General features: G+C 51.3%; 1 protein-coding gene across 2 annotated transcripts in view; it reads right to left on the bottom strand.

The window, feature by feature from the left end:
* Nucleotides 1–26,708, bottom strand: part of FAM107A (family with sequence similarity 107 member A) — a 31,233-nt gene that overhangs the window by 3,839 nt on the left and 686 nt on the right. The window contains exons 2-4 of one of the 2 annotated variants that reach the window (XM_040591397.1): nt 14,627–14,690; nt 4,589–4,763; nt 641–797 (exon numbers count right to left, since the gene is read on the bottom strand). In XM_040591397.1, coding sequence (XP_040447331.1) covers nt 641–797; nt 4,589–4,763; nt 14,627–14,690 — 396 coding nt within the window. Of the gene's footprint in view, nt 1–640; nt 798–4,588; nt 4,764–13,171; nt 13,779–14,626; nt 14,691–26,708 lie in introns of those variants that run through there. The other variant, XM_040591398.1, reaches the window with a different exon arrangement.

Genomic DNA, 26,708 nt, shown 5'->3' with positions numbered 1-26,708 from the left:
GTCATTAATGAAATAAAAAAATTTTATCCATTTGCAGTGCAAATACTGGCAAGTAGGACAGGGAATGACATTATTTTCAATGGCCACAAGCCTGCTTGCTGCTGGCACCAGTGTGGGTAAGAGGGCAGAGGCAGTGCACCTGGGGCACAGCTGTGCTGCTGACAAGTACCTGTGCTGAATATTGTTTTCCCCAGACATATTTTTGGCCAGGGTACATGCCAGGAACTGCTCCCAAAAGCAGCTTGGGTGCGATTGCAGCAGTGTTTGCATGTTCCAGCACTTGTGCAGCCTCTCACCCTGCACCCCAGGGTCCTAGGCACCCCCATGGTGGGTGCTGCAGCAACTCCCATGCTATTTGGGGTGCTCTGAACTGGAAAGCACACTCCAGGGACACCATGTGGTGTCAGTGGTGTGTGGTGGAGGTCCTGGGTGAGATGGTACAAACGGGGTGGATCCTGTGAGGATAAGGGTGCTGCAGCTGCATAGTGCAGCAGTGAGGGATGTACTGTGGCTCCTGCTTTATGCAGGGGTAGCAATGCTAGACCTTGGGTTGAGCCTCAGCTCACCCATCTCCCCTGTGGTCTGTGCCTTGTACAGGGTGGCTAGGATGAGCCAGGAATGGCTGAAAACTCGGTTCTACCTGATCCAGCCTCTGGTGCCTCTTTAATAGCTCTTTTTCAAAAGGAGACTGCAATTTCTTTGCCTCTTCCTCTTCCTTCTTCTGCCTGATGAGCTGGTTTCGCCGTCGGTGCTCGAGCACCCGCTGCAGCTCTGGCTTGCTCTCCATGCCCAAACCTCTGTGGATAAAAAGCAGATAAATCAGGGCCAGAGCGCCTACCCGCTGGGGTGTACTCACTGGCAGCCCAGCAACCCCAAAACTCTTCTCGGTCCTAAATGGAAGCGTGGGAGACCTGGTCCACAAAGCAATCCTGGTCCACAAGTCTATCCACACAGTTTTGAGGGTGTTGTGCTGCTGGGAGGGTGCCTGGGGTGGGCACAGTGCCTGCTGCTCGTGTGTGGGGCTTGTGGTGCTGGGGGGTTTGCCCATCCCATTGCATTGAAGCGCTACAGCTTTCTGGGACGGGTGTGGAAGTGGGACCTTCCTTTGGCTCCTGCTGTCAGTTTGAATGATGTCAGTGATGGATTCAGCTGCGTTGAGGGCATTTTAAATCATGCCTATTTTTTTTCCACCAGCAGGGGTAGTCATTGATCTGCAGTAATTGTCCCGGCAGTTCCTCTCCTCCCAGTTGCATCCCAGCTTTGCTACACAGCTGAGGGCTAGCGGCCCCCCTGTTGACATGGAGGGTTTGGGCCAAGGGGCCAAAATGAAATGTCCTTTTCTCCTGGAAGCCGAGTGTTTGTGTTGTGGATGGCACAGGTGCCTGGCTCTCCGCCAGCCACCCGAAGCATCTCAGATGAAGCGGGACTGCTCCGAGCCCTGTTCTGTCAGGGAAAAGATCCATGTCTGATCACGGGAAAAGAGGCATGGCAAGGACAAGCAGCCAAGGCATAATTACGTGGTGTAAAGATGAAAGAAGTTCTCCAAACAAATTCCAGAAACCTAACACTTTGAATATTGACATGCCTGAATTTGGACACTAAGATTTACCTCCTGCAGGTGACCCCGGCCACCTTCCCACCAGCCTCTGCCCCGCTGGGAGCTTGGGAGTAGGTATGGATGAGTAGGGCTATGGGTGAATGTGGAACACGTCCCGATGTGCTCCTGCGTGGTTGTGGGAGGCTTCCTGCCCTTCTAGGGTAGTGGTTTGACCAACTCATCTCTTCCGTGCCAAAAGGAATCTGCCTTCGTAAAATCCATCAGCTTCCTGGCTTAAATCACTAAAAGCAGTGACTCTGCCCCACCAAGCCCTAGCCAGAGAGGCAAAACCTGAAGCTGCTGGGTGACTTTCTTTTTTTGCTGAATTTGCTGAATTCAGGGAAAACTGTATTGCAACTACACAGAGCTTCGTGTCGCTGAAGAACAGGTAGTTAGGAAGTGGCCAAGACTGCATTTACGCAGGCTATCTTCTGCAAGAGCAGCTGGAGTGTAAGTAATCTTGCAAGAAAAGACAGGACTAGGAGTAGTTGACTGAAGCTGTATTTTTGAGGAGAAGGAGTTGAAGACCTCATAGCTGTCACACATGGGGAAGGAGTGGGGCCTCACCACTTTCATGGGCTGGGTTTAGCAGTTGCTTAAATCAACACGCTCAGAGTATTTACAAGTCCTGTTGTAATGTGTGGGGTGTTTGGTGTTCCTGTGGGTGGAGGTCTGTTTTGAGACAAGGAGGGGACCTCCCCATGTCTGTGCTGAGGGCTTGCCCAGGGCACAGGGGGTCGGGGTGCACTATTAATGCAGAGCTCCTCAGCACCGGGAGGTTTCTGTTGACCAAACACTGGTTGGATTCTGCTAAGGCTGTTTGAAAGCAGAGACCTCAGACCCTATGGACTACAGAGCTTTCTTGGCAAAGTGGCAGGTGCTGAGGTGGTATCTCACATCATGGGAAACTGAACTGGCAGGCAGAGGGAGAGGAGAAGGAGAAAGGGAGGGAGAGGGAGATGCTCTCCAGATGCAGCAAACATTTGCACTGTCACAACATGGCTTGGGGACCAGTGCTTGCATCCTTCCAGTGGCATGTTTAACAATGTTTCTTATTGTAATTTCTTTTCTTGCTTTATGACAGGACAAAGTTCACGGCAACGTCAGTGAGGGTAGCTGTAGCCTTTGCCCCGGAGCTTTCATGATGGTTTTTCAAGGCAGGAAGAACTTGGATGCTGCAGAAATGCTTTTCCCAGTGCTTGAGAGAAGGCAAATCTGCCTTGGCTTGCTGGAGACACAGCCTGCAATGTTGCTGTGGATTATTTGTTACCACTCTTTGATTTAATCAGCCTGTGTTGTTAGTACCCGGAGGTGTTGACTAAGATAAGGGTTTTGTTGCACAAGCTGCTAATTTGAGTTGCTTCTCCTCGCTGCTTGGAAAAACCAACAGCAAAGCAGAAACAGGAGCAAGTCATAGATGCTTCTCACTCCCCTTCTCCCCTCTCTACCTCTATGGTAACGTGTAGCAGGAGGCAAAAGTGGTGGATTTGAGAGTGGCAAGAAACCAGCAACCATGGGTTATTGTTTGCAGTAGGGTTTGTTTCATGTGTTTGCTGAAAAATATTGAGGAGGCTAGAGCCAAAGTAGGTTTACACTGCTGGGTGAGATGTACAGGACTATAAGGAGAGGCATCAGGAGATACAGGATGGCTGTATCACTCCTGCCAGTATCTCACGGCACAGGTGGATGTAACATGGTGGCAAGCACAGAACTGGAATACAGAGTGGTGACACTCTTTTTGTTCGCCAGTTTGAAGTTCAGCTCAGTCTGGTGCCATGGGGTCTGTATCCCATCTGCTACCATCCATCTCTGCTACCTCTGTTGCAGGGATTTCTTGATTCTTGGTTTCATCATGGTGAGATTGGAATAAAGTCCTGTGAGATCAAAGCCAGTGCTGGTAGGTGAGCCTTTAAATTGAGCAGTATCAGTAGGCAGGATATGGTCACTCTCAAACCAGAGAGATTAAAAAAATCTGGATGCTATAGTTACTTCTGCCTTGATGCTCGAAAACAGCCTGGATCTGATCCCTGTAATTCCTCTGATTCTGGGAAAATCAAATCAAACCCAAGCCCAGCCAGTGCCAGTATTGATTAATGCTCCCTGCTGGCAGGCTTGATTGTTTGCCGAATTAATATGTGTCTGGTTCTCTTGATGACTGTGGTCCTTTTGAACAGGGCTGTGCTCCTTTTAATTAGACAGCCAAAGTGCTATCGTGTCAGAATATTTCAGGGTGTTCAGAAAATGTCAGTGTAAAGCCATCAGATTTCTTGCTGTGCTTAAAAGCCTCTGAACTGAGTATGCTTTTATTGCACTCACGCTCAGACAAAGGAATGATGTGGTTATAGGTTCTCAAGTCACTGGTGTCGTTTTCCTGGCGTTGTATCTGTACCCCCAAAGAGTTATATTGGGGTGATGGCGGAGGAAGTCAGGAATGTGAATTCTAGCCTGTCTTCACCTGCTTCATTCTTCGGGAGACGATGATTAGCCTTCTCCTTGTACAGACGGTGCTTTCCCAGCTTTCAATGGCTCCATCCAGCCTGCACCTCTTACTGCCTCTGGGTTGACCTTAAAGCACACAGGAATGCTGTACATTGCTGGGGACTTGGCAAATCAGTGATGGAGACAGAAAAACCAGGACCAGGGAGAAAACATGTGTAGGACATTATAAAGGGGCTGTAGGGATGCCTTGCATCTTTGGGTGCTTGTGGCTCAAGGTAAGTGGAAACGGCAAGCAGCTCCAAAAAGTGCTAGCCTGATGATGCTCCAGGGTGGCAGAGCAGGGGGCTTTTGGTTCTGCTTTTGTTTTAAAAGAAACTGTCACATCAGAGAAAAGAGGAAAGGGCCACAGCAAGGTTTATGTTGTGTTTGTTTGCAAGTGAAGGGATTTATCGTGCCCTTCCAACTCACAGGCTATTGCTGGCATATGTGCCCTGGCTGCTGAGCTCAGCACCTCCCGGACTTCTCCAGCAGCAGGCTGCGACCTCCTCTTACCTTTTGTGGTTCATCAGCAGCTCTCTGTGCAGCTCTTGGTGGCTCTTTGAGGCTTTTACAGGATTTAGGAGCTTTTTGGGTTTGATGAGGTCTGGGTTTCCATCTATGTAGTCTGGGTGAGTCAGGATATTCCCGCCATCTGGTCGCTCCCTCTGTATTTCAGTGTACATCGATGCTGCAAGGAGAGAGGGGTGTTTGCGTGAGAAGTCTCACCCTGCTGTGGTGTGGGAACTCGCTGGAGCTCTCCTCCCCTGGACAAGGCAGAGGAGAAGAGATGGTGCCTGCCCCAGCTGCTTGACACCCGCGTTGCTGTCTCTGCACACATGCCTCCCTGTGCTGGTGAGGATTTCAAAAATATTCCCTTTGCATTGTTGATGAGACACATATTAATTAGATCATTTAAATTACTTGCCAGCTGCTCGTTTCAGTGGCTGCAGCATTTAGTGCCAAGGATTAATTAATGCAAGACAGGTCTAACTAAAACTGGAAACAGCTGTGGATGTGGACTGTGCTGAGTGGCTGCTTTGGCCGTCCTGGCTGAAGCCGTTGGTCCCTGAGCACGAGGGGATGCTGTGGGCTTTGAGGGGCTTCCAAAACACAGGCCTGGGGAAGGGATGCTGTATCTGAAACCTCTTGTCAAGGAAACGTTTTGCTGATATCCTGCTGGCCTAACAATTGGGATCGAGCCCAATGCCAAGAAAAGCATAATTCGCCCATGCAGTATGTGGTCGTGCTGTAATAATTTGTATGTTCTGGATGCAAGAACAAGAGCCCACTCTTTTGGAAGTGATGACAGCTTGGATTTCAGGCAAACCACAGGGCATGGTCGCTGTTGGTATTTTTCTAGTGCTCTACATTTCCCCTTTACAAAAAACCCTATACGAAGTGTGTGCAAAGCACAAGTTACAGACAAACAGCCCGCAGTGGGCTGTGTCTTTAAATGCGGAGCACAGTGGGGCTGCCTGCAATTATTCAGTGTACGGTCTAATCAGGGGCTCAGAAAGAGCAATTTATTCCTGACTATTCACTTGAACAATTTGGAAGTTTACCAGTAAGAACAAAAAGTCCCAGGAAAAGGGTGTAGGCAGCTCCGTGCCTCTAAGTATCTTGTTATTACAGTATTTTTGGGGGCCTAGTGTGAAGTTAGATGGGTTGGTGGAGCAGCAAGGAAAACAGTTGTTCAGTAATGTTGTCTCTCTCTCTTTTTGCAATCTTGTGTGTAAAAGGAATAAAACCCTTTTATAAGAGAAATCAATAAAAAAAGGCAAGAGAAAGCAAGCTAGGTCATTCTTTCATAGTAAGTACTTATCAAATGTGGAGTGGATTGCAATCAAACAGAATTGTGTAAGGAATAATACTGCTGAAGAAATGATTCAATATCAAACAACTTCTCATTGAATGTTAATGTGGCCCGTGCTCTACTGCTTTGGGAACAAAGAAAAACAAATCAGAGCCCATTACATGAGTGTAATTGGGGTGAATAGTTTGGTACATATTTAAAGGGCACTTGGAAGCTGGAACCAGTGATTTCTTGTATCAAATTATTTTCCACTAGGATCATACATCACTGCTGGCAGAAGGGAAGGTGGTGTGGTTTGCTGTTTGGTGGCAAGTGCCAGGCTGATTCAAACCCCTCAGGGGCTGGACTCCGCAGGCTGAAGCTGGGGGCTCAGCGTTGCCTTCCAGAGAGATGCAGGGACTGAAGAACAGCCAAGGGTTAAGGCAGCACAATTTCATGGCTAATTTCTGTTCGATGACAGCCAGGTTTCGAACAGTGAGAAAACATGCCAGGTTTTCAGTGGGGTAAAATTGCTTTGGTTTTTTTCTTCTTCTACTTCTTCCCTTTTTTGGTCTTTTTTTCACAGAGGAGGCAGACAAAAGACAAGGAAGGAAGGTAGATAAGCAAAGGTTTGTTTTGGCGTGAATGAAATGGATGAGCTCCCATTTCAAAAGGCAAAGCAAAGTCTTAATTTTTCAAGCAAAAAAGTCTCTCCATGGAGTAACCTAAATAAAACGCTGGTGTTTTTAATGGAGACACCATTTTTGGATAGCTATACTAATACACTAGCCTCAGTGTCACTGTGTCGTCCTGTCACCCTTTCCCTGCTGTTCCTGTGCTGTCATGTAGGCCAGAGCCGCTCCCAGTGACAGAGATGCCCACACCTGCTTGTGTGCTGGGCACAGCAGGAGAAGGGCTGGGGCATATTGATCTTGGATTTGTTCATCTTAAATCTACCTGTTGTGCTCTGCTAGGGGATAATGCAGTGAGCAGTGAGCATGGAAGGATTATGTGGCCAACCAAGCCTGAAGGACCAACCTGGATGCCAGAAACGGCCGTAACTCTAGTGACTTTCATGGTTTTTTTCTACATGAAGTAGCTCTCAGGCCTTGCTGCTAAGCTGAACTAGCTCTTGGGGTACTGGTGCAGCACTGTTACTTATAAAGTACTTTTTTTTCCCTTGTGAGTCTGTGATGTATGGGTTTCCTTTTGCAGCTCTGGAATGGGAGTCTCTTCTTCCCTACCTCCAAGACCTAGATCCCGGGAGATTTTCTGGGGGCAGTCTGTCCCCATGTCCACATAGGGCTAACGCCCAGTAGTGTACAAGGCTATTGCACAGTGTCACCCAGCCCTTCAGTTTGGTCTTGTGGTGTTTCCACCCTACAGATGCCCAGGATGGTTGGGAAGGGCCCCCACCCCCCGCCTTGGGGGACCTTCTGCTTATGCAGCGTTTTTGGGGGAGCACCGCAGCGAGCCTGGAGGTTTTGAATTGGCTGATATAGTTATTTCCAGACTGCAGCCATCAAACACTGCATAGCTGAGGCTTGCAAAGAAGCAGCGATTTAGTAACCTATTTACTGAAGGCAGATGGGGAACTTTTCCCTGAAACTAGTAGAAATGAAGAAAATACTTGGAAGGAAGGAGTGGGAGGAACTGAAAGTGACTGGAAGCTTTTCTGGCCAGGGGGCTATTAAATCAGCATGCAGAAGTCCTCATAACGAGTGCAATTTGACTGAACAACATTGCGGGGGCCAGGACACGGCAGGTAGATCTGAGCTTGGTTTTCGCTGCACTAGATGTGCCTAGTGGTGTGCAGACACTGACCCCGAGGGTTTGGCTTCCAGTGGGTGTCTGAACTGCTGCCCCAGGGACAAAGTCAAAGTCCCGACCTTGTCCCTGACTGGGACTGGAAGGAGGCTTGAACCTCACTGCGTGAACAGCACTTCAAACCTTCAGAAGACCTTAGCCTGGAACAAGTCAAGGAATGCCTTCATTTGCATTGAGCAGAAAAAGAAAAATGAGAGCATAAAAATATTGGTGCACCTGAAACAGAGCTTGGGGTTATGCTGGGAGTAAGGACGGGGCATCCTTTCTCCTGCAGGTTGGCAGATAGGGACCCAGTGCAAAATGTTTCTCATGGAGTAGATTGATCGTCTTCAAGACCTGATGTAATTCATGCCCGTGTAAGGGGAGACTGACTGCTATCAGGCTGCTTTTTGCCATTATTTATAGTGCTGGAGGTATAAATCAAGCCAGGTCTCTGCAGCGGATTTACAGCAGGACGTCTGTTTTTGCATGATTCAGCCATAGATCAATGAACAAGGCTCTGCTCTGACACCTCCTTGGCCACCACCATAAATCAGCAAAAGGTGTTAGACACTTTTATATTGTTCTTGGCAAGATATAAACAAAAAAATACATGTTCATTTTAATACCCTCTGCTGTACTCAGAAAGACAGTGTGACCTTTTAAATAGGTCTGCTTTGGAGCATTGCTCATAAAAAGCTAGCTGTATTTGCTTCAGCATACTCAGTTTTTTGCTTGCTTTTAAATATTTTCCCTTTCCTCATTTCTAGAAGCCTGCGGCTTTCTAGGAAAGGTACATTTCCAAGTGACTTTTCTGTAAGTAAAAAGCAAGAGTGCCTGGGTGTGGAGGCCAGGGCCACTGGCAGATACTTGGACTTCACACATGGCGTTATCTCCTCTCCCAGCCGTAGCTGTGAAATGAACTCCCAGTTTTCTAGGAGACTCCACAGGCAATATTCAGCATCTTTGAGATGGCCCAGAGACCAGCCACCCTCCTGCCCCAGGGTGTGGGACTGACTGGAGGAGAAAAATGACATTTTAGTATCTTGGTCTGTTCTGACCTAAATCAAAGCCCAAATGCCTGCTCTTACTGCCTAGAAATGCTTATAAATCCCCCCGTTCCTGGGACACTTGCGATAAAATCACCAGTATGCAATCCTGGGGCAAACTGTTTCCAGTTCGGATTATGCTCAGTCCAAATCTTTTGGGAAACGGGGAATCAGGCAGTTTTGGTGCAACGTTTAACACCTTTGAAAACGTGAATGTTGCACAAAATAAATGAAATCCATCCTACTAGAAGTGTAAAATGCGGTGTGCTGCTTGGGGTGCTGAGTGGCTTTTGTGCAGCCCAGGGTGAGGAGAAAGGTTTTAGCCTGATCCTGGAGAGGAGGAGCAGGAGGACTGGCTCATGCCCAGGGACAGGCGTGGGACACAGGGGCTCGGCTCTGGCCAGAGCTGAGCCATTCTTCCTTTTGCCCTTCACAGAGCATTTATTTAGGATTAAGCGGCTTGTCTCTCAGTGATGGGTTGCCCTGCGAGCCCCTCGGGACCGCGTGCCGTGTGTTGCTCCCTGCGCTGCCGCTGGCAGCCTGCTTCACCGTCCTGTGGGATGGAAATAATCCCCAGGAATGTTAAGGGGATTAACGGCCCTGGAAAGGGCAGGTAACCCGAGGGGTGCAGCTCTGCTTGTGGCTGCCTGCATGGCTCCAGCCATTCTTCGCAAGGGGAAAACCAAGAGCAATTGAAAAGAAAATGATGTGTAGCTACTGGGTATAGAAAGCTGTAGGGTGGGGTGGAGGTCTGGGCACCTCCCCAGCACCTCTCGATTTGCAACTGTATAGGAGAACGGAGGGTGCAGCAGGACACCAGCTGCTTTTTGCAGGTTTTCACATGAAATGCCTCCTTCCCCTTGGCTTTTGTTTTGCCAGGCTCTCCTCGCCATCCTGCCCCTCTGCGACTTGCTCACCCTTCTCCTGTGCATCCCTCAGCCCTTTTCCGTGCCACCTGCAAACTGAGTTTCTTGTCCTTCAGTGCTGTCAGCAGCTCCGCTCTGCAACATGCCCTGCCCCCTGCAATGATATCCTGTTCGTTCTCAGCATCCTGAACTCACCAAGCTGTCAGTGCTCTCCTCTGCAACACAGCTCAGTGTTTAGCTTTAGCTGAAATCTATCGAGCAAATGTAGTTCGCAGTCTTTTATTTCTGCTGTCTGTGTCATTTGAGAGCTGATTTTCCAACTAGAGCGTCTCAGGAGAGATTTGTCAATAGGGGCAGATGATGACCAAACTGCTTTTGTTAAAGATACTGTGTGGGCATCCCTTTCTGGGCAGAGAACGGGCCTCTGTGAAATGCCATCCACATAAAAACAGGCAGAAGGCATTATTCTGGGAATGGGATCCAAGCTCAGGGGATATTGCTATTTGTAATTCTGTGAAACGCTATTACTTGGTGGAAGGGATGAGACTGGGCAAAAACCTCAGGACTCCCAGGGTCAGAGCCCTGGATCTGGGTTTGTAAAAACTGCTGACCCAAGGGACCATTTCCTGGGCAGAAATGATCACTTAAAACTGTGGCTACAGAGGAGAACAACTGGTTTTCTGGATGCCTGGGATCTGTTCATGGATGCAGCTTTTTAGAAGAACTGACAGATTAACGAAGGGCTACTGAAAGAAGCTGGTCATACATATCCTGCGAGTAAGGTGACTGCAAAATCAACACACCCAGGATGGTTCGGCAAGTAACCTGGCACCTGGGAAATGATGTGGGTTTCTGACGCATTTCACTGCAAACATGAGGGGAACCTTCCCTTTTCTGGGCTGTGGCCCCCGATGGCATCTGCTCCCCAGGATGAGGGTACCATCCCTCACACCCCTCTTGGGAAGACTGAGATGAGAGGGCATGTCCTCACCCCCTGCAATGGCGGGCAGTGCAGGTGGAGGTGCACAGGCACTTGACACTGGCCTCAGTTCCTTTTAAGCACTGGTACACGTACAATTCTACCTATTAACCAGAAGTCCACATTTATTTTTTTTTTTTTTCATTTTAGAGCATGAATGTTCAGTCAATGCACTTCCATTGTCTGAAGTGGAGCTGGAGTTTGGCCCTACAGATTTTCCTGTGAGTGTGATGGCAGAAAAGATCATGCTGTATCTTAAGTCCTACAAAGAATGAAGCTGAAAGTTTCTCTTTCATTTTGGATTCTTGAATTGATGGCATTTGCTAATTTGCATGGTTTTCCTAACATTAATTAATTGTATTTTAGAAACACAGTATAGCTGGGGCTCGTGGCATCATGGGGCAGGGACACAACCGTGTGTCGGTCTCGGTGTGCCCCAAAGCTTTGTGTGGTGAGAGCAGCTTTGGGGCGTGCAGATGAGTTGCCGAGGATCTGCTGCCGGTAGGACAAGCGTGTTGACAAGCTGGGCACTTGCCTTTGGAAGCCACTTTCTGCATGGGCAGTGGGTTCAGGGCAGAGCGAGGCACCCAGATACCAGCTTTACTGAGCCAGATGTGGGTGCTGCCTGATGGGGGGGTGCCCAGTGCCTGGAAGCCCTTTGGTGGGGGGGTCCCCACAGCTGAGCCCACAAAACGCACCTTAATGCCCCAAATAATCCATCTGTCGCTTACCCATCGTTAGGCAGCTGAGCCGGGAATGAGATACCTGTCATTCCTTCACATTAGCTTAATGATTGCTGTGGCTCACTGCCCTGGTGAGGGATGATGATGATGTTAATGCTGACAATGATGATGATGATGATAATGATCATAGTAATAACAATAATAATAATGATAATAATAATTATCATGTTGATACGGTGAGTCCAAAGATTGGCAGATGCTAATCGTTACCGTTCCTGGATGAGGTGGTACCAGCTCCCATCCTCACTGTGATTTTTCCTCCCCTCTGGTTCCTGCTGTGCCGGCAGCTTGGGAGCATCTCATACCGATGGAGCTGGCACGCTCCACCTTGCTTGTCACCAGGCGACCGTATCACCGATAAATGATACACGTGCTCCGGAAAGGAGGCAAAGAACCTTTGTCTGCTTTTAATCTATAGTTTTAAATAATTAAGCAAGGCTAATTCTGGTATTTATAATGCAATAGGGTGAATGTAACTCGATGTGGCCACCGTGGGAAGCAGCACGCAGCTATCGGGTGGCTGCCTCGGGGCAGCAGGCGCGTATGCCCTGGTCCCCTTGCCTTTGCTCAGCCCTGACGTTCAGGAATAAACCCCACGAGGCTGCAGGGTCAGAAAGGGAAAGAAAACTAATAGAAGTGTAGAACAGGGCAGGGGGACACAGTCCTGCAGCTCCCAGCACATCTGCCACGTCACCACCATTTCTGCCTCTGCCTCTCTGCTGAACACGTTCTGGGGATAGGGCTGCCCACCAGTACAACCAGTGCTCCCCACCAGTACAGCCAGTGTTCTCCCACCAGTATAGCTAGTCTCCCCAGTCCAGCCTGTGCCCCAGGTCCTGCCCACCCTTGCTGAGCATCGTGGCAGCACTACAGCCCACGGGTCCCGGGTCCCCCCTTTACACCAGCATCGCACCTGCCCAAGGGGGGAACAGAGTGGGCTCTGGGCTCAGCCCAGGCTGCTCTCGTGCCCCCACCTGTGATCACCCCAGATGTAAAGGACCCCACAGGTCACCACGGTCACCTGCTGAGCTTTGCACTCATGCACATGTATTTAAAAGAGAGAAATCCCGGCAAGTTTGGGACTAGTTGAGCTGTCCGGGTGCGTAGAAGTTCCTGGTTCCCTGTTTTGTGTTGGCTAATGTCAGAAATGTTTGTACAGTCAGGCAGCAACAAGCTCCCCTCTGCCCGCAGGCAGGATTGGGTGTGCTGGTTAATAATTTCATTTAACTACCTTGGACTGTGATAAACAAAGATAACAAGGCTGGGATCCCACTCTGTTAGCAATCACCAAGGGACGTCAGCCTGGTGCCTTTGCAAGCGGCATGTGGAGCGGCTTGTTTAGTTTTGTTAAGCAGTGACAGATGCTTAACAGTCTTTCTTGATAATCGCAAACTTACTTTTAATATCTCATCAAATATTTGCTCTGTGCATTTGCCTGCCTATGATACAGATGCACATCAATCATTAATGAATGTTTTAAGGTAGCTCAAAGGTATTTTGTTGAATACAGAGAAAATCCTTCCACGCTGATTTGTGGGGATTGTATTAGCAAGTACCCCTTGTCCAGCCCCATGCCGCTCCAAGAAGGTTTGAATCACAGCATAGGTTTGCTCTGGGAATTTCTTGTGGGATACAGGTCTGTTTTGAAAGGCAGAAGCAGAAGGGCAGCTCCTCAACCAGCGACCAAAGTATTACAGTAAACATGATATCTCAAAATTGTAAACAGGGTCCGAAGTCACCTGTGCCTAAACACGTATGCAGTGCAGACGCATCCCGGGGGGCTCAGCAGCCCGTCCCGGCAGCGGGGAGCTGGCAGAGGAGCAGGGACCCCCCGGGGCAGCTCAGGGGGCCCTGGGCTTACCTGATTTCCTCAGCGTGGCCCTGGGGAGCCCAGGGGGCAGGTGTTGCCCCGTGTCCCACGACATGGGGCTGCGGGGGCTGAAGTTGCTGCTTCTGCCCGGCTGTGCTCGCGCCTGTGTGACTTTTGGCCGGGTCCGACGAAGCTGCCTGGCTCCTGCCAGGTCTCTTCGGTGGGAGCAGGGATGGAGGGTCACGTGGAGGTGGCTGCTGCACCGGCTCCCTCCCCACTGCTCTCACCACCCCACAGGGACCCCACTGGGGGCTGCAGCTCAGCCGGCAGCAGCCGGTGGCCTTCGCTGCTCCTCAGTGCTGGTCCCAAAGGTTTCTCTGCCACCCTGAAAACTTGCTCCCTTTGCTCTTCATTGCCGGATGATGTTTTCCCAGGATGGATGAACAAGCTAATAGTTTTTTCCCCCCAAAGCAAACAGCTCCGTGCATGCCCAGGCACCTGAGCAGCCTGCTCAGCACAGCTGCTGCTGCTGGCAGAGAGGTCGCATCCCTGCTCCACCGAGGACGATTTCTCTTAAGTGTGCCTTAACCACGCTCCCAGAGAAATCAGATCGCCCCAGAGGAAGCCGCACGCCCACTCTCTTTAGCAACCACTGCAACAGCCAAGCCCGGCACCAGGGCAACCGCTCGAGTTATCGTGATTATTCCCTGGCGTGTTGCAACACCCTGTCATCTACCAACTGCTGCATGGTCCAGGGGGAGCAGCTGCTGCACCCTGCGGGTGAGGGCTGCGGGAGGGAAAAGCAGACCCTGCATGGGGGTCACAGGCATCCTGGTGGCGCTGGGGCTGTGTGGTGCCACTGCATTGCTGCCCCAGGCTCCTGCTGCCCCAAGTCATCCTGCTCAGATGCATCCCCTGCCTGGATTGGGTCCCTCATCCCCATCCTTGCTGTGGCTGGAAGTACCATGTTGGCTGTCCTTGAATTGCCATGGCCTGGGAAACCAGAGGCTGCAAAGCTGGGGGAGAACAAGGAGTTAGACCACCCCAGCAGCTCCTCTTGGCTCTTAGATGGGTCCTGCCCTCCAGCTCTGGCCAGGTCACCCTGTGCCAACCTGCAGATGCCCAGGTTCTGGTCCCAGGAGGTGGGCAGGGATGGGGAGAGACCATTCCCACCCAGAGGAAGGGGATGAGGGAAGCCGGGGGGCACTGCTGTGGTGCCCAGCCACATTCACACACTGCAGCACCCATGGGGGCACGCACACCACAGCCGCCTCCTGGCCTGACACTCCTGACTCCGTGAAGGATGGGAGAAAGAAGTGAGGCTGCCGTGGGCAAGGAGGTGCTTATTCACTTATCTTCACCTCTCCACATTTTGCTCCTCTCCACATCCCAGCATTCACCCCAGGTGTGTTTTCAAGCCAAGGGCTCAGCAGTGCTGGGTGTGACAGAAGCCCCAGCCCTTCCCAGCTCGCCTGGCAAAGCCCACCATGGGGCACTGGCACTCACCCGAGCTGCTGCCTCCCGGCTTCCTGCTTCCACTCGGACACTTGGGCTGCAGGGAATATTCTTTCTGGAAGAAAAGACAAGAAAGAAGTGGGCAAAGACTGTGCAGGTATTGCTCTGTTACAGGAGAGGAAATGTAGGAGGAGTTGCCAGTCATTTGCTACTAGACACTTAAAAAAAAGTTACTATTTTTTTTTTAACCTCCTGACCAGGAGCTATTAAATTTAATTGATGTGGAGCATCAGATACAGGAGATGAGAGGCAGGCTGGTCCACATTCCCCTGTGTGTGGTGTGTGCCTACGTGTGCTTGTGTGAGTGCGGTCAGCCCGAGCTGACCAGCCTTGGGTCAGACGTGGGCAGGGTTTTGAAGCTCCCACGCAGCTTTTGCCCCTGGACCAAGACTGTGGCGGAGGAGAGGGCTTTAAGTGGGGAGGCTGTGCAGTTTGTCTGCTCAAACTGCAATCTGCCTCACAGCCCACGTGTGCCCCCTGAGCTTTTTGTGGCTGTGCAGATTCCTCTCACGTCACCCATTGCCCTGCAGCCTGACTGCTTACTGCACACTTAAAAACCCCCCACATCTGGCTCAATTTTGAACTGAAAAAGAGATAGCTGTACATCTGTACTACTTTCCTTGAGGTGCCTTTGAACAGGTCTCTGAATTCACTGGTGATGCATCAAAAGGGGAAAACAGCATCAATTTAAACCCTGTTTGAGCTCCCAGGTGAGTGTGGTTATGGCTGGTAGATGCAGGAGTGGGAAGGGGCTGTGATCCATCAACACTTGCTTTTGACTGAGTAAAACAAAATTGGAAAAAGGCCAGTTAAAATTTCTGGACATATTTCTGTCCAATACACCCTAGTGCCTGACCAGCTGCACATCTGGGCTCCTCTGTGCGGGGAAGGGGGTTTGAGGGGTGCTTGGGGCCTCCTGCCTTGAACCAAAAGACTTTTCATGGCAAAGCTGTTTTTCTGGAAGCTCCTTGCACAACATTTCTCTTTGCTACCTAAATTAGTAAGCAATCTCAACCTTTGCTCATGAGTCTTTGGGATTAACAAAAAGCCTTTGTATTCCCCCGGTAGCTCCCTGAAGGTTACTGTGTGATGGCAGTTGATTGCTGGGTGATAATTTTATCTGGAATGGCTCCTGCTGACAAGGGGTTGCGTCATTCAGTATATGCCCCTTGTGTTTCTTAGGAAGTGGCTTTGTGTCCCAGAAGGTGGCATGGAGAGCTCATTGCAGCATCACTCCTTGTGTCTCCTGTGCCCCGTGTTGTTGTGAATCTGGTGAGCGTCTTGTTTGGAGGTATCACCCCCAGACAAGACAGCCCAGGAGAGTCCCCATGCCAGCAGCTGGCAGAAGAGCCAGGTGGCTCTGGCATGGCTCTGGCATGGCTCCAGCGTGGTTCCAGCACAGCTCTCCAGCACATGTGGCCACAGAGGGTTCATTTCTTGGGACTTGGACTCTGCCCTGCTGAGGAAGCGATGTGGTTTTTTTTTTTTATTCAACGTGCACGTGGAGAGAAAATAATGCTGTGCCGAATGTGCACACAGAGCGTCACTGATGGATGGCCGTATGGTTAATTAATAATGCTGGAAAGAGGAAGATGGCTCTGGGGCAGCCCACAGCTAGTCCTCATTGCTAGGGCTGTACATCAGATTGGCTTGTAGCCGCTGATTTACTTTGCTAGTGATGTTGGCTGCTGGCTGTCATTTTTCTAGGCAATTGCTGTGGCACCAGGAGCTTTCTTGTGTGGACATGTCTCCTGTGTATTAAACAACTCCAGACATGTCAACTGAGTGCCCAACACAAATACTGGCTTTTCCGTGGTTGTGTAATGCAGACAGCTGACATTGCAATGACAGTGAGATAACGCTGCTGCCAAGATGGGCTTGCTGGCCGCAGCGCTGGGGAGCCTTGATGCTGTGAATTACGGAGCAGGCAGCTCTGCCTGGCCCTGCCTGCCTGTATCTTTATTAAATCTCCACTCTCAGCACAGGGTTGGGAGTGCAGCGTCACTGCCAGTCATGTCTGGGCTCCCGATCTATAGACAAAATTCTGTCCTTGCTGAAGTCACGCGGGGCTGGGACTTGAAAGCAGATAACATTTCATTTCCCACGGCAGGGCAGTGCTGGAGGCTGGTTAAATATTTCTTCCACTGGGTTAATGCTAGATGTTGGCTGAGGTGCCGCTTGTGGTGGTGGGACCGGCTGGGCAGCTCAGCCTTCCCTCAAACTCTGTGCGCCCCGGCCCCCAGCACAAACTTCGTGCAATCCCATTACAACCTAAGAAGTCGTGCTGGCTGCGCTGTGGCGGTGACCTTGGTGGTGGCAAAGCCAAGGGCAGGGGACCTGTAGGCTGGTCAGAGCTCTGCCTGGTCCCTGATACCCCATCACCTCTGTGGCATGGTGTGGCTGGAAACACTCCTGCTAATCTCTGCTTGAGCCGTCAGTGTGTTTGCAGAGCAGGATGGCTTCTTGCACCTCCTCGCTTACAGAGGGGAGTTAATGATTCCCAGATGATAAAGACTTTTGCCTGCTCCCCAGGGGACAAAGCCGACTCAGCTGGGCAGGGGGATGGGTACCACAGGAGTCAGAGGGCTTCATTTGTCACCTTGAGGGCTTGGATGGGGAGGGTGTATTGCAGTAAATGGACAGAAAATGCCTACTGTTTCCCCAAAATTTCTTTTTCCATGTGAAAATCCCTTCTGTGTGCAGTCCAACTGCATCTTGCCAGGGGTAAGACGTAGTGATAAAATCTGGCATCGCATGGTAATACTATGTGCCTCTGCAGGTGAGCAGGACAGACGCGTGTGCCGGGTAGATGAAGGAGAAGCTGCCTCAAGCCCATCTGGTGCTTCCATCAATGGCAGCAGCAACCAGCCTGCAGTGGCCCCGGCCAGGGAATTTCTCCAGCAAGAGAGGGAGGATCCTGGAGACACTGCTGATGGGAGCAGGTACGACTTCCAATCTGCAGGCCAGCTCCTGCATGGGATCCCCAGCCCGCTTTGACCATGTCAGTGAGGACACCTACCACTTGAGCTGGAATTAGCCTGGCTATTAAGTGGGATTAAATGCAACAAAGGAACACAAAGTATAAATAGTAAGTAGTTTCATGCTGTACTTTTACTGTTCTATGTTACTCTCAAACATCCTGGGCATCATTACATCCCAGCAGGACCATTCCTGGCCCTGACTGATGCACAGCAAAGAGCTCCTGCAGCAAATGTCTGCAGGCAGTTTCACAGGTGTAGGCTGCTTTGAACCACCAGCTCTAAGCAGGCATCCTCCTCTGTGGCTCCCTGCTCGGGGAGGACAATGCTCCTAGTGCAGCTTAAAGCCAGCCTCCCTGTATAAACCATTAATCAGTGTTGTCTACGTGTGGGTGCTTTAATATTTACTTGCAGCAAAATTGATAGCTGGTAATTCTGGACCATGCTTTTGCTTTGATGAAAGTGATTAGGGAAATGAGCCATCAGCATGGTCAGAGCCTGAGCTATGGAAAGGGTGACGAGGATGGCTTCAGGCAGGTTCAGATCAATACAGGTGCTATTAAGGTGCAGTATCATAGCATCTGTATTGCACTGTAGCCGAAGTCTGAGCTAATAAATTAAGCAAGCAATTGTTGCAATCAGATCATGGTGATAAAGAGATATTAAAGTGGGCAAAATGCCACGCAGGCTGAGACCTGATATGAACCTCCTCCAGGCTTGGTTTTGTGAGGGAGGCACCCTTAGCAGGGTTGGAAGTTGCCTAACCTAGCTGGGAGTAGATGGGCTCAGAGAAAGGTACTTTGTCCATAAGGTGCTGCAGCAGCTGCTGACATCGGTGTTCGATGAATGACCACATCCCTTGATTAAAATAGTCTTAATTGCTTAACCCAGAGGTTTTGAAAGAAGTTGCCATGACTTGGAACAAGGCATTGATGGTTGGCAGATTGAAACTGGCGTTTCTGTGTGTGATGAAGCCACAAAATATGTGATCTAGAGGTTAGCCAAACTGTACTCTACCACTGCCTTCAACTAGCCCCAAATACCTCTTGCTGCTCCTGCTGGTGCTCTGTATGGAAATATCTCTTATATGCTCCTGGATGCTGTGATACTGTCTAAGCTATTGCCCAAATCTCCTGTGTTATTGCCCATTCTGGTCTATCTGTGCTCATTTGCTGCAGCTGGAACTGATCCAGAGATCTCAGTGAAATCATCCACTGGAAGAAACTTTTGAGGATTAGTAAGACTTTTTCCCCATCTGTGATGTCAATGCACAAAAATCTGTCAGCCTGATTGTTCTGCTGCAAAGTCTTGCCATGTGAGGCGTTGAGGCTTATTTGATTCAGCAAGCTGGCGCACGTGTTTGCCGAGATGATACCATTTTCTTGTTAAGGAGAAACACAGATAAAATCAGCAGCGTGTCCCAGTGCCTAATACCCCTGCTAATTCCCCACTGGCCTTGATGGGAGGAAGTACTGGAGTTCGGATGAATTTCCCAAATTTCTTGAGGGCTAGGAGAGGCAGTGTACCACCTTGCTCCCCCCCGGAGCTGGCAGACTGGGCTCTGCCTTCCCGGTGATGGTCACAATGTAGCCGCTATCAAGGCTATTGTGAGAAACTGTGGGCTCCTCTCTCTTGCAAAGGCAGAGCAATGCTGGGTTCGGGAGGGTTATTGCCTGGCAGGGAGCTTGACCGTGCACATTCCTCTGCTCCCAGCTCATGATGGGACACTGTTACTTTGGCAGGTTTTGCAACTGGGACTGGCAGGCACCCAGGTGTCAGTGTCCAGGCACATTCCGGCACTCCTGAGCCAGCAGCTGTGGAATCTGCTCCCTTGTCGTGGGGAGGGGTCTCAGCAGGGTCTCTGAACCACCCCTGCACCCAGTGCTTGCTCCAGCCCAACGCCCAGCCCCATCGCTCCCCGTCCCGGGCTGCCTGACCTTGTCCAGCCCTCCATGCACACCTGCCTGGTGGTGAGCAGGTTTTTCAAGTGAAGCTGCAAGCTTGGATTACTCCTGGCACTCGGCCACAGCCATAGCTCATTTCACTATCATATTGCAAAGGACTCTTAAGTAATATCAAGTTTTTGGTGTAACATTTCGTTACCGGTCTTTTGACCTCTGCAAGTCTGCAGCACGTCTTGGGCTAAAGCAGAGCTGAGGGCAGTTGCTTGTGGCCACTCTCACGAGGGCAACCAGCAGCCTCAGGGATTTTTTGGCTACAGCAATTTGTAAATTTAGGCTTGCGGAAGGGGTCCGGGCTCTCAGGCTGGATACGGGGCCAGGCTCACGTCACTGCAGCTCCCGCGCCGCTCTTGGGGAGCACCAGCCAGGTGGCCACTTTGCTGCCTAGTCGAGTGGAAAATTGCAAATGCTTCAAATAGCGCTCGGTGTTATTTTATTCATAAAGAAAACACAATTTGACACAGATGAGTGCTGCGCTGACCTCTGCCTGCCTTTGTCACCAGTGCCACTCCCCTCTCAAAGCCTGGTGGCGGGGCTGGCCCCAGAAGGCAAGCACAGCCCTCCTGCAGCCACGTAAGCTGGAAAATTGAGTCTGATTTCATAGACTGCCCAAGAAGAAGTGCAAAAAAAGCTAAAGCGTGGAAGCAGCAGCATGGGACGGGGAGCTTGCTGCGGCTGCCAGCCCCAGGACAGGGAGCCCCGCTGAACTCCCCGCTGGGGCTGAGCAAATGCTCCCTGGCTGCACGGGGCGATGCACCGGAGCTCAGCCGAAAATTTCTTGGAGATTAATGAGAGCAATCAGTGACAGGGCTCAGCCCCACGGCAACAGGTGTGCAAGGCTCATTTGTCAGCATTCAAGCTGACTGCAAAGCCCGACATCCCTCTGTGAAGTGCTTGGGGAGACTCCCAGCAGCTCCCCAGCACAAACCAGAGCATCACATCCATCCATTGGCATGGTGCCAATGGACCTGCTATTCTCCCCTGGTCCTAAGGAAATCCTCGCCTGCCGTTCAGTGCTTTTTAATCTGGTCCCTTGCAATATGCAGAGCACATAATGCCACTGGATGCCAGGACAAAGTCAGATTCTCACCCTGCTATCTGTTGGCAATAGCTGCATCACCCACATCAATGTTGTTAGCAGCAGTTAAGCTGTTGCTATGGATAAACCATTTTTTACCTGTCTCAGGAGCTTATTTTTGCCCTGTGCTGGAGGTGTGGTACCACTGATGATGTGAAAGACTGCTCTACTATTTCTGTGGATACTGCTGACTGCATGGGAAGAGCATCAGTCACTGGCATGAAAGAGCTCCAGCAGTTTTGAAGTGTATTGCTGTCATGCTGCAGAGAGACCATTAAGATACTCTAAAGTGCCTTGAAGAATTGCATTTTGCAAAAAGTGAGGCTTATACCACATGATTAATAGGGACAGCATTTCTTTCTGGCACTGCACCACGCTGTCCTAGAGCCACCAGGCTCCAGTGGCATCATCAGTGCATTTCACAACTAGGGACTATATGTTAGGGGCCAAGGATAGTGCTGCCATCAGATATTGCTCTTCCAACACCACCTTGTTGTGCTCTTTACCTGTCCAGGGTCACTAGAATTGGTCCCTAGCTTGGAAAAAATGGGCTTTGTGAAAAATAAGGGCAGGAATGTCCCAGCAGCCCCAGGCACTGCTCATAGGGGTGGCCTGTCCCCTGCAGGCAGCATGAGTCGGTGGCAGCTGGCTGGGTCCTGTGTGAGGGGGACCCCAAAAGAAAGGGGCCAAAAGGAAGGAGGTTTTGTTGTTATCCGGGATGAGATGCCACCCACCAGGCTGCCCACCACCACAGGCTGCAAATGGAGGAGGCAGTATCCCCGTTATCGCAGGGTTCATGAGGAGGCAGCAGATGCCACTTGAACAAGCTCCCCAGGAGCAGAGCAAAGCAGTGAAGCCTTTAATTGCTTTAATCCATTTTTATTTGAGGAGTGCTGAGCCATCCCAGCCCTGGCAGCTGCTGCATTTTCCATGCAGTGATCTTCCTGCTCTCCCCACAAGTGCGTCAGGGACCTCTCTTCAGTCTGAGCCCTCTTCCATGGTTCCCTTGCAGCCCCAGATGCTGCAGGCAGCATTGGCCGGTGCTGGCCAGCCTCTGCCCTTCCTCTGGAGGGGCTGGCTGCATGCTGCTCTGCATTCTGCCCAGCACCCTCAACCACAGATCAACCCCCTGTATCACAACTTCTCACGTACCGACTGGTAAGATGTGCTCAGTTGCCCTGCTGGCATGGGGGCTGCATGTCCTGCTTGTGTGCGCACCCCCGTGCTGCTTCAGGGCACGCTCCGCTGTCTGGAGAGTCCATATGGGTATCATGGCAGCTGTTCTGCACCGTGATGAAGGGTGCAAGCACACAGGCTGCTGATCCAGGGCAGCTGCAGAAGCAGCAGTGCAGACTGGGGAAGGCAGAGCCTTAAACTGGGGCAGCTGTGCCCAAATTAGTTCCCTGCCTGCACTGAGCCTGTATAAGCTCTCTCAAGACCAAGATATCAGCATCTCTGGAGGGAGGGGGTTGTGTTAGGTGTTGGGGCTGGTTTGTCTGTGCTGTCTGGATGCTCGGGATGGAGAGGTTAGCAATAAAGCTGTGATCTCTCTCCAGGAGCCAGAGCAGCCTACTGTAACAAGTTTAGCTTATGAGGACTGGGGTGCTACAGCATTTTCTTTTACTTTGTTTGAAAGCTACAAAAGCCTGGAGTGGTAAAGTCACCACCTGTGGGACTTTAAAGGGCTGAAGAGGAGGAAGGCAGGATGAGGTCACCTTAGAGGGCTTCTGTTTTGGTTTTGGGACTTGCTGTGGCCCAGCTCTCCCCCTCTGGGCTCTGCTGTGTCAGACAGGTGAGAGGACATACTGGTGTTTGCTGTCTTGTGTGCTTGACCTGTTATTTTCTGGGCATATAATATTTTTGTCCAGAAATGGGCTTTCCATTGATGATCTCCCCAATCTTGTGAGGCACTTGAGGACTTCCCTTGTGTGCAAAGCTATCAGCTCTCGTTCCTGCTGCTCTAAACCAGGGCTTGTTGCAGGCAGCACACAGCAAACCCTTCCCCAAGCAGTGCAGTGCTTCAGGACACTGAAACTTTGTGGTACCCAGTTGCCATATTATTTTTGGGTTTGCTCCCAGGGCCAGTGGCAGCAAACAACTGGTGACGTTTGTGACTGTCAGTGGGACTTGTTATGCTTGTGGGTCTTGGCACCTGTAGCCCCTCTTGCTGAAAGCAGAGCGGCAGCCCTGGCTGGTGAGGTGGGATGGCAGATACTCCAGCAGCAGAGCAGACAGGGTCCCTCAGAGGGCTCTTGTGCCTCCTGGGCACAGCGATGCTTTGAAAGAGCTGGCAGGGACACTGGCTACCGGCTTTCTGAAATAGCTGTCAGAGAGAGCCAGGAAAATCCCGCTGTGCCTGCTGGTCTGCAGAGCACGATGGGGCAGCGATGTCCCAGCCTGCTGCCTTGGGGGCTGCAGCCCTGTAACGTCCCCTCTCATGTAGAGGGGCTGCTGGACCATGGGGCCTCTTCTGGGTGTCACAAGCTGCTGCATTTCATACCTCTTTGTCTTTCTGTGATTGAGCTCTTCCATCGCTTCTGGGAGCAATTTGGGCCTTATTCCTCATCTCATTTTTTAAGTGGTTTCAATTCCAGCTGCTGCTCATGCTGGTAGCTGAATGGAAGATGCTGGTGATGACAGGTCCTGGGGCTGCCTCCTTTGGCATTGTGTGATCCCTGTACAAGGACAGCCACCATCCTGGTCCCTTCATGGCAGTTTCTTCCCTGTGCTCTGCTGCACTGGCATGAAACAGCCCTTTTCTTTCTCATTATAAACCTCTCCTCTGCCGGCCAAAGACACAGCTCCTCTTGTTTGCCTTGCTCCTGTGCTTTTCAAAACAAGGGCCCAGGATTTCTGTAGTCGGGATAAGAGTTTATAAGTTCTTGAATGATGAGAACCAGCTTTTTGGTCAATCTGGATCTTTCATTTAATAATATAGACCGTTTTAAGCTTCCCTATAAATGTTGCCTTGGTGTTTTAGCGCTCTGTTCCCTGTTGGACCGTGGTTTATGCAGCTGGTGCTGGTCAAGAAAAGTGATGATGCTGAACGTGGTGGATGCTGCTGTAGCTGGAGTTACCCTGCATGCATGGACCTGGTGCTGGGCTGAGGCCAAGCAGGATGCATGTGTGTGGAGCGAAACTGTTAATGGTTAGTCCCATGGGAGGGATGTCTGCTTTTGGGTGTTCACCTGTGCGTGGGGTCTGGGGAAGGGAGTCCCTTGCTCAGCATTAAGTGGTGCTGGGAAAATGCAACTGCTGCTTTCTGCCTCCTTCAGGATGGGTGGAAAACCTTGAAAATCACAACTTTTATCTTATTTTCTCCCTGCCCTGTGACACCAGCAGATGAATGCCTTTTTGAGACTGAGACCATTCTCCTAATAGACAAGATGACTGACTTCTACGCAGATGCTCAGTAGGAACGTGACCCTGCTATTACCTACAGCAGAGCTGTTGGAAGTGCAGTGGCGCTTATTTACCTGTTTGAGAGCCTCCTCCTCCCACCCATTAGCAGAGGAATTTTTTTTTAGGACTTGCTTTTCATTCTGGAGCTGAAGTGTTGATTTTTGTAGCCTTCACCTCCTTTATTGTGTGAATAATGTGTGTGGTTGCTGGTGAGAAAACTTCACGAAGTGCAGTTAAGTGCGTTGGTGAAACAGCTTGGCAGCAGCCAGAGTTGGTCTGAAATAGGGCTCTGCTCTGGGCCAGCTGTGTTGGGGTGGCTGAGGGGCACTGTGTGTCCTGGGCCACCTCCCTTGTGCCCTGAAGAGGAGAGTGGATGAAAGACCAGAGAGTATGTCCTGTGTGAGCTGGGACACAGGCAATAGCAGTTCTCTGGCCAGGCCGAGGGGATACCCTCGCCAGTGGGCTGGGTTTGGTTTGTGGGGAAATCCTAGCAGCATCTCCCAGAAGCGCTGGTCCTCTCCTGCAGTGCTCAGACAGAGGAGTTTTAAAGGATGCTCTCAAAGCTCCGGTTTTCAGCATGGGCAGCCAGGTACTGTCGTTTGCCTGAACAAGCAGAGCCTCTTGTGCTGGCGTGCTGCCTCTTGTTGTTTTAAACCATCCACAGAGCAAAGCTCCCTGCTCAGCAGCAAAGGCTAATCTCAGCTCATCTGACATTAGTGTAAACTGACACTCTTGGGAATTTGGGGACAGAAAACTTTCCCTGGGGAGACTGCCGCAATGCAAACCCTGCCTTGAGAAAATGGGGAGAAAAGCAGTGGAGAGTTGTAGCCACCTGGAAACAACCCCCTCCGCTGCCTGGGGGTCTGGGAGCATCTGCCTGGGCAGCCTGGGGAGCTGCTGCCTGGGAGGCTGTGCTTGCAGGATTATTTGGAAGTGGTTTGCTGCGGATTTGGAGGGATGTTAGTTGCATTCCTGAGCCCAGTGGGGCTGGTGCTCTGCAGAGCAGAGGGCTCGGCAGGGAATCGGCTCTGGCTCTGCAGCACCCCTGAACCAGCCCCCGTCAAAGTCCTTGCCTTGAAGCGAAGGGTACTGCGGCAGGGGACTGCCTTGCTGGAGCCCTGCCGTTGGCTTGGACCCGCGGGACGGCGGTGATACCAGAACAGGTTTTTTGGGAGCAACTGCAGCCTTTGAGAGTGGAAGTGTCCATGGAGTCATGCTGGCAGCCTTTCCGGTCCCTTTTGTTGTGGAGCTGGGGGTTGCCTTGCACTCCACAATCCACTACTGTAATCCCCTTGGAGTGCTGCTCTGGTCTAAACTTAAAAGGGGTGCAGCTGAGACTGCTAATGCCGGCAGCACTGGCAAGGTGCTGAGCCTTCCTCCCACCCTGTGCTCCTGTGCAGGACCTCTCTGGGCTATAGCTGGAGGATGGAGTCATGCCTGGCAGACCCTCCTGGGCTGGTTCTGCAAGGGCTGGGGGAAGGAGAACTTTCCTGCCTGCCACCTGGACCCAGCCTGCTCCCTGGGGAGGGCTGGAGGCTGCTGGTCATGCCTGCGCTGGAAATGCGGCAGCAGGAGCTGTCTTGTTCCCCGCCCCCCCCCCCCCATCAGCTTCAGCCTAAGGATAAAGCACCGACCCAGGAGCTGCCAGTCAGATGTCCCTGCTCGGTGCCAGCCGGGCGGTGGCACAGGCTTTTGTCAACCCAGGCAGCACTTGGGAGGCTGAAATGGGAGTGAAGTATCTGACCTCTGGTGCCCATGGAAGTAAAACTGTCTCGGAGCTTTTTGGGGCTGCCAGCAAGCTGGTGTGCCGGGAGAGCCTGAGCTCCCGGGAGCGTTTCAAAGCCAGATCATTCAGTGCCGGGCTGCGGTGGGGCGGTGCTGTTTTGGAAAGAGGGAGCAATGGGGAAAGCTGTCCAAAAGCGGTCCGGTGTTGGGAGGCCGGCATAGATTGCTTTGTATGCAGCAGGGCTGAACTGGGTGGCTCTGAGCCGAGCCTGAACTAACCAGCTTATTTCTCTGCTTTGAGTAATGCCCCTACAAATGTGCCAAGGCCTGAAGGTCACGGCCACGTGAGTAAAGGTCTGGGGCTTAGCTGTGGGCAGAGCATGGCTCCTCCCGAGTGGGCTGTCGTAGCCCTGAGCCCACTGTGGGCTGGAGCCAGCGTGGCATTGGCCCCTCGGGTGGGTGTCAGAGAAGCAGGGGGCTGGCTGGGAGCAGCACCTCCTGTACCTGGCACTTCTCTGAGGTCTAGGAAAAGAGATTAATGCTTACTAGTCCCACATCGGCCCAGATTTTCCTTCTGGGTGTTGGTAATGCTGGCTAGTGCAACAGTGTCTACCTCTGGTTTTGCAAGAAAGCCCAGCAGGTTTCCGAACATCTGAAAGGCACCTGATTTGGGTGTGCCTGCCCCTCTGAAGGCCACAGACCATGCTCAGCTGAGCATGCGGGGTCCCTCCTGGGGCAAAGAGTCACTGCTGTCCCCATTGCAATAGACATTACTGACCTAGTGTGGTGCGCGAGTGCATTTCTCTCAGAGCCGGGAGGCAAGGTACGGAAGCCTAATACCGGATCAGGGCATCACAACTGGATAGTGATGATGCATCTCTAGGCACTGATGTCATCAGCCATAAAAGCAAAATGACATCTAACAGCAT

This window comes from Falco naumanni, chromosome 4 (assembly GCF_017639655.2).
Source record: "Falco naumanni isolate bFalNau1 chromosome 4, bFalNau1.pat, whole genome shotgun sequence".
Lineage (NCBI taxonomy): Eukaryota > Metazoa > Chordata > Aves > Falconiformes > Falconidae > Falco > Falco naumanni.
The sequence above is the reverse complement of the archived record's forward strand: the minus strand, read 5'-3'. Positions and strand labels throughout refer to the sequence as shown.